Source organism: Centruroides sculpturatus, unplaced genomic scaffold (assembly GCF_000671375.1).
Source record: "Centruroides sculpturatus isolate CEXI.00-Female unplaced genomic scaffold, Cexi_2.0 scaffold1219, whole genome shotgun sequence".
In the NCBI taxonomy this organism is placed as follows: domain Eukaryota; kingdom Metazoa; phylum Arthropoda; class Arachnida; order Scorpiones; family Buthidae; genus Centruroides; species Centruroides sculpturatus.
Genome location: NW_019385840.1, coordinates 180,024 through 187,020, shown reverse-complemented (window position 1 = coordinate 187,020; position 6,997 = coordinate 180,024). Strand labels below are relative to the sequence as shown.

At 29.5% G+C, this 6,997-nt stretch overlaps 2 protein-coding genes across 4 annotated transcripts in view; both read right to left on the bottom strand.

Moving 5' to 3' along the window:
• LOC111642427 (multidrug resistance-associated protein 4-like) overlaps nucleotides 1–6,997 on the bottom strand; it is a 92,021-nt gene that overhangs the window by 5,655 nt on the left and 79,369 nt on the right. For all 3 annotated transcript variants that reach the window (XM_023388777.1, XM_023388778.1, XM_023388779.1), the window contains 2 exons: nucleotides 1,377–1,466; nucleotides 1,095–1,267 (listed from right to left, as the gene is read on the bottom strand). In XM_023388777.1, coding sequence (XP_023244545.1) covers nucleotides 1,095–1,267; nucleotides 1,377–1,466 — 263 coding nt within the window. The remainder of the gene's footprint in view (nucleotides 1–1,094; nucleotides 1,268–1,376; nucleotides 1,467–6,997) is intronic.
• LOC111642429 (multidrug resistance-associated protein 4-like) lies at nucleotides 4,842–6,967 on the bottom strand. The gene is made up of 3 exons (XM_023388781.1): nucleotides 6,858–6,967; nucleotides 5,578–5,683; nucleotides 4,842–5,496 (listed from the first exon to the last, which is right to left on the bottom strand). Exons 1-3 carry the CDS (start codon nucleotides 6,878–6,880, stop codon nucleotides 5,320–5,322), a joined length of 306 nt encoding a protein of 101 aa, XP_023244549.1. The 5' UTR covers nucleotides 6,881–6,967; the 3' UTR covers nucleotides 4,842–5,319.

Genomic DNA, 6,997 nt, shown 5'->3' with positions numbered 1-6,997 from the left:
GGCTACTCAAATATTTTACGTTTTTGATACTAAATTAACATCTGAAGTATAATTTTTTATTGATTTTATATTTTTCAATATATTTATTTTATTTGTACAAAATAAAAAAATAATTTTTAACGATACAATATTCTTTGTTAGGCTTAACATCGACGAAAATTCAACGCAAAGCGACACGCAACAGATAAAAATTTTAACATCGGATACGTTAAACTATTTTTTCGTACATAAATCGGTTATCCGAAATATCAGTTATACGAACAACCCCAGTCTCCAATTGATTCGAACAATCGATGCTCTACTGTATTATTTTTTTCTGTTAAACTCTAGTTGTTACATATAAGGACGCGAATATTTTCCTTTTAGAACAGAACTATTTTATAAATTAATAATTTTGTATTTAAAACTAAGTGTAACAAGCTACTTAAATTATGAACCTGGATAATGAATCTTTCTTAATGCTTGGTTCTTTTTGACCTATAGACATAAAAAACCTTTACTCTACATTTACCTGATTTTGCCCAAATCCAAACGAAGTTGAACATATTTTAAAATTACCGTGCATAATATATTTGCGAGTGTTGGATAGAATTTCATTCCAGATTCCCAGGGAGATAGGTTGAAAGTTTAAACACTCTGCATATCGTCCATCTAATTATTGGCATAATATGAACAGACTTACTTGAAACACCGTCATCTCTGTTAGGGTATTTAACTGCAATTCTCCACGTTAAAGTTGAAAAATGGTTATATTACGACTCGATTGACAACTATTCATGCCTAATTTCACGATTTACTTATAAATTTTTAATTTGAAAAGTATTGTGAGTGATATAAATGTATATTTAATTAATAATAACAATTGAAAAGATCAGAGACCGAAACACAAAGTGAGTGACACAAATATCTAAGAATTTGCAGTAACTTATAACCATTGTCTACGTAACACAAACTAAAAAGAAACATAATTTAGATTATGACAGTATTCTTCTTAACCTATTGCAGTGAGTAAATAAACTATCACACACGAAACATTTTTAACCAGTAATTTGTAACTGAAATTAGATAATCTTTTCTATTTCAACTGTTCTAACCTTTTATCGATATTGGACGTTGCTTCGTCCATGACGAGAATTTTATTCCGGCGAAGAATGGTTCGGGCCAGACAAATCAACTGTCTTTCTCCCACGCTGAAATTCCTCCCTCCTTCCGTTAAGTGCGTATCCAACCCTCCAGGTAATTTACTAATAACTTCTTTTAACTGTACCTTTAATTTCAGATGTTTTTGAAAGTAAATACAAGTTAATTAAGTTTAATAGTTGAAGGAATTAGAAAGAAAATCAGGGACAGAAATGAAATATTTATTTAATTCTAACCTCTTCTATGACTTTCCACAGAGTTTCTTCCGAATATTCGTCGAAGGGATCGATGTTCCTTCGAAGAGGACCGGTAAACAACATCGGTTCCTAAAAAACATGCCGTGTTAATCTCTTCTTTTTACAATAATTTTAAATATTAAATAATATGCGTTACAGTTACGACAAAAGTAAATATTAAAAATATATTACTTCAATGACTATCTTAAAATACGAACAATGCCAATATCATTAATGTGTAAGCGATGCTGCGATTATCTCTTTTCACTACTTGTATTAAAGTATTTTTTATAAGTTTGAACTACCAACGATTCAAATTGACTGCTAAGAAATTAATAAATTAATTAATATGATTTTAATGTTCTGATTTTAATTAATTACGAAATTTGTACAATGTCATTAATTCGGAACATGAAGAATCAGGATATCGCCAGATTATAAAAAATAACGAATCATCGATAAACATGGTCATCTGGCATTATTAATTAATCAGAGAATGCAAACTATCAGCTAATTTTCATAGAGACAGAGTTATACACTTTTTGGCTGTAGTTCTTAGAATTCTGACAATAAGGATAAATGTATCGATTACAATTAATTAATTAATGCCTCTACTCTATTTAAATATAACTTTATTCATGTTACAGCGCAAATAAGGAAACTTTACTGTCTTGAGCCAATCTTTTCGAATTCATGCATAAGTAAAATAAGTATTATAAGTCATTAATTGGCAAACATTAATTATAAACAATAATTGCTGTTAGTGTATAATCGATTGTCATTAAAATTATATGTTTTTCTACGAAAAGAAATTTATTCTATTAATAGTGAATGCTTGTAATCGATGAGTATTCTGGGAAAGTACGTAAGACCGGGGAGAGAAGTGCGATCATCCTCCGGTAATTAAATTTAAAATTGTGTTTTCACTGGGTTTTGAACTAATTTAACATTCCAAAGACGAAATTTTTCAGAAAAAAATTTCTTCAATTCTGGCTCTCACATTTCTGTGTCACACTTCAACTTAAGGCCGTCATTCTTATTACTGTCCTTATCAATAAATTAATTGATTTTTTTGGTCATTTCTCCATAGTACAAAGACTTCTTAATGTTAATTCAACGACAGGGATTTTGTCTCCTCTAGCGAAGTGCCGCCGGGGGCAAGGGAAACTTAACTTAAAGGCTGCTATACACCATGGGTTAATCCTCAAAGGAGTAACCATGCATGCCTGATTTTGAGTCATTCCTGGATGTGTGGGGGGGGAATTTAACAGTTTCGGCGAACTGTACCGACCACCCGAGTAGAATCGGCCATATTCTTTAGGTTAATTCCCAAAGGAGTAATCATGCACGCCTGACCTTTATAATTCTTGGTAGTTTATGGGGGACAATTTAACAGCTTCNGGACTTCTGCTTTGCCTGCCTATTTAATTGAACATTTCACATTAATATATTTTAATCTTTACAAATTTATTTATTTATTGAAATGTAAATATTTACAATCAACTCGCATAGGCTCATTTTGAGAAAGTTCAGTATGAGAATCACAGGAAGGGTGAAAAAAAATTCCCTGCGCTATTTTTTCACAGATCTGCACATAAGAGAAGTAAATGCTCTGGACCAAAAATAGGGCATAGAAACAATTATGAGCCTATAGATTTGGTTTTATTAGACCTTAGACACAGGTATGCTACAAATTTGGTTTTATGACATCTATGCAGCCCACTACAGGTATATTTATAATATAAATTTATAATATTTTGTTTTTTTCTTATTACACATTCTGTTCTTTCATTTTGAAGAAAACAGTGATGAATGTCAATGTACGAACGAAGATGAAGATAATCAGACATCTTGTCTAGTATTTCGGGACTGTAGCAATCTCGTTAGCCAGCCACTGTCATCAAAATCAAAACAAATTAATGAATTGTAATCTCAATTGCATAATGCATTAGAGTTAAAATAGTGCAAAAAATTTAGAAGAATATAAAGAGAAAAGAAAATTAAACTCTAGAGTCAACACATAGAGTTTAAACATGAAAATAATTTTCAACCCTGATCAAATAACAGACCTTAGAAACGTGTCAACACGGGAAATAAAATGAAAAAAATAATACAATTAATAGGCTTTACAGTTAGGATTTGCTTGTGAAAGATCAGGCTATAAAATGTTAATTGAAAAAGGCTTGTCGCTTTCTTTCTTTACAGATATTACGAAGACGACTACATGTCATTTATTTTGAAAGTAAAATACTTCGCGATGTGTTCTCATATTTAAAAATAAAGTCACATAAAATGAATACCAGTAGTCGTTGTTTGACACATCCTAATCACAAAATTAATTTTCTAATTACAAATTGGAATTAAATTAATGTTATTTTAACAGTAAGCCAGAGTTTTTGTATTCATTATGAAATGTTTTTTCATTCACTTTATCTAAAACATGTCATACTCATGGTCTAATTTCTGATATTTTATAAATTAAGATTACAAATAATTTCTCGAGTAATAGTTTTATTATCAATACTAGAATTAATTATTTTCTCGATGGATATTTGTCTTAATATTTGGGTACATGACAGTTTGAAATAATATAACACTGAAATTATTTTGAAAAGGTTTTTATTTAAGTGTTTCCAGTTTTTCTTTCAGTTTATCTTAACAAAGACATTTCTGCACGTAATAATTTTTAAATTAATTTTTAGGATATAAATTATTTTGAGATCAGAAATTTCTCGAGTAAATTAAAATTATAAATAATTTTAATATTTAGCAAACTCTTCAATTCATTTCTTACGAAAAGATTTTCATATTTAGAAAACTTTTCAGTTCAATTTATTGCTTCATATAAACTTAATATGCGATAATAATTTTTACAATTTGTACTAACTTCCCAAAGTTTCATGGCAATCGGATAAACGGTGTGGTAATGCATGAAGGACAGACGTACATTCATTTTTATATATATAAATTTATTTTAAAGTGTAAAGGTTTAGCGTTTTATTTGTGTTCAGAAAACCTGGAACTTTCATGAAGATTTTATATGAATATAAAGTTAACATTTTCTGCTGCGCTATTTCAAATATGATATTTTGTTTAAAAAAACATATAGTTGTTATATTGTAATTATAAAATAGCAAAAACGCTGAGTTTTGAATTTTGAGATAGGTTTTTACCAAAAATTCGTAAATGCTATCAAGCAAAAAAGTTCCTGATTAAATTTGACCCCATTCGAAATATAACACGACATCCTTCTATCTTTGCACCACGTTGTCGTTTAACCACCAAAATTTAATGCAATGGATGTCCATTACATACAAGCTACCGTGTTAAATTTCGTTCCTTGATCATTACCTCATTCCGAAATATTAAACGAAATAGACTATTTAAGTTTACTTTTAAGATATAAGTGACATAGACCGATTAATTATTAGATATTGGAATAAAAATAATTCAAAAGCAAACCAATTCAAAAAAATTTTGGCTAATTTTATTTTTACTTATCGTGATGCAAATTTTTGCTGGGATACATATTTAGAATTAGAATTATATTTTCGATTAAGATTTTCCTAATGGAATTCATAAACAAAACTTGTATTAAATTATTTAAATTAAACTCATTTACTGTTTTTTAATACTTGAAAATTCACTTCAATTCTTAAATTAACCATTGTAAGTATTCCTAAAACCATTATCTGCTAAACCTTCTGATTACTTTCAATGATGTTTACCATAGATAAATTTAACAAACTCACAAATGTTAAATATCATGTCAAGTAAAACATGTCAAGTAAAACGTAAAATTAATTTTATATTTTACTTGATGTGCGAAAATACTAACTTAATGTTTAAGAACTTGACTTAATATTTCTAAGAACAGGATTAAATAAAAAACGTAACACCGGATCTGTAAAAGACGGATATACATTGAATACAATCCACTGTTTTATAGTTTTGTTTGTTCGACCCTTTCTTTAGCGTAATATTTCGCTTTGGCAATTTTGTATAATTCATTCATTGAAGTTACTCCCGTCTTCTTAACCAAGTTATAAAATATACCGTTTACGTTCTTCAGTAAGGCATACGGCGAGTCAAATTCTTGTAATTTCCCGGTATCTAGTACCTAAAATTTTAAAATATCTAATTAACAAAACATTTATTTTTATATTAATTATTTATATATCATCAAAAAGAAGAATCTTACCAGAACTCTATCCGAATCGATGATTGTATTTAATCTGTGGGCTATTGTCAACACAGTACAAGATTTAAATCTTTCTCGAATTATTTTCTGTAGACAGGAATCGGTCCTTAATTGAAAAAATATATATACGTTATAATTAAAAATATTAATATCAGTATAAAACACAAATGACGTATTCGGTAAATAGTGAAATTGACTTCGAAATATCAATATCTACAACGTTTCATGAAAACTCAGACCAATTACCATGCCCGTGTTTTTTTATTTTCTGTCTTTCAGTTATTATACATGTTAATAGAGATTTTTTCGGTAAAAGTATCTTACAGTATACAATACTAGCTGAATAAAACTGAATTAATCTTTCGTAACACATCGAAGATTTTTCTAACCGCATTGCCTTTCGGAAAGACTTTCAATTCCAAATATCAAATGGTTGAGGAATCGCGAATTCACAACCTGTGGTTATTAGTTTCAGTCATTCAAACTACTCAGCTGCCCAGTTAAAACGACTATATCTTTTGTTTGTATTAAAAAAGTTGGAAAGTTGCGATTTTCATCATAAGAGTATAATACATCTTGTAGTGCATCATGCAGTCGATGCAATAAAAAAAAAGTTTTTTAACAACAGTATTTATGCAAGCGATGATATATTAATATCTTGTTTTCCAAATTGTTTAAGTCAGTAGCGTAGCGTAGAGAAGCGGCACTTTTTAGGGGGCGGCAAAATTTCACAATAAATAATAATAATAATATCTTGTAAAAATTTGAACCATTTCATTTCATATTGTTGTCGCAACTACTATTCGGACCGATCGAAATGAGCAAGGAATTTTTCATTACTTATTCTGTGAAGAAACTAAATTTTAGCCTTTTAAATTGAGATACCTAAATAAGGGGGTGGCTGACTCCCACGCTACGCCAATGATTTAAGTTCTATGTGTACGAGTGAGGATGATAAAGTTTTATAACTATCCAAACTGTCAGAGCTTCGTTACATGCAGAGCTTCAGAAGAGAAGGAAAACAAATACAAAGTAAACACGAAAATGACACTCCAGAGTGAAGATGGCATGTTACAAATGCCATTTGCAGACAAATAAAAAGTCCTGATACATCTAACCGTTTATCTTTACACAGTAAAACATCAATGTAACGTAAATCGATCAGTTATTTACGTTTATATTCGACATTACATATATATATATAAATGACAATGTTTGTTTGTTTCTTCGCTACGCACTCCTAGGCTATTCAAAAAATTGCTTCAAAACCTGGTACTTACGTTAATATACTTCTGTCTTGCATAATTGCCTAGGCGAACACTAGACTACTGGGTAACATTTGCATTTTTTGTCCGAATTAAAAAAAAACATTTTCACGTTAGCTTTTAATGAGTTTAGTGCCGCAATGCTCATTTGACTT

Coding starts and splice junctions, on each gene's coding strand:
- LOC111642429 (XM_023388781.1), bottom strand. CDS start 6,880: ATGCAAGACAGAAGTATATTAAC. Junction 5,684..6,857: donor CAAGACAGAAGTATATTAAC/GTAAGTACCAGG, acceptor TTTTCAATTAAG/GACCGATTCCTGTCTACAGA. Junction 5,497..5,577: donor TCGATTCGGATAGAGTTCTG/GTAAGATTCTTC, acceptor TTAAAATTTTAG/GTACTAGATACCGGGAAATT.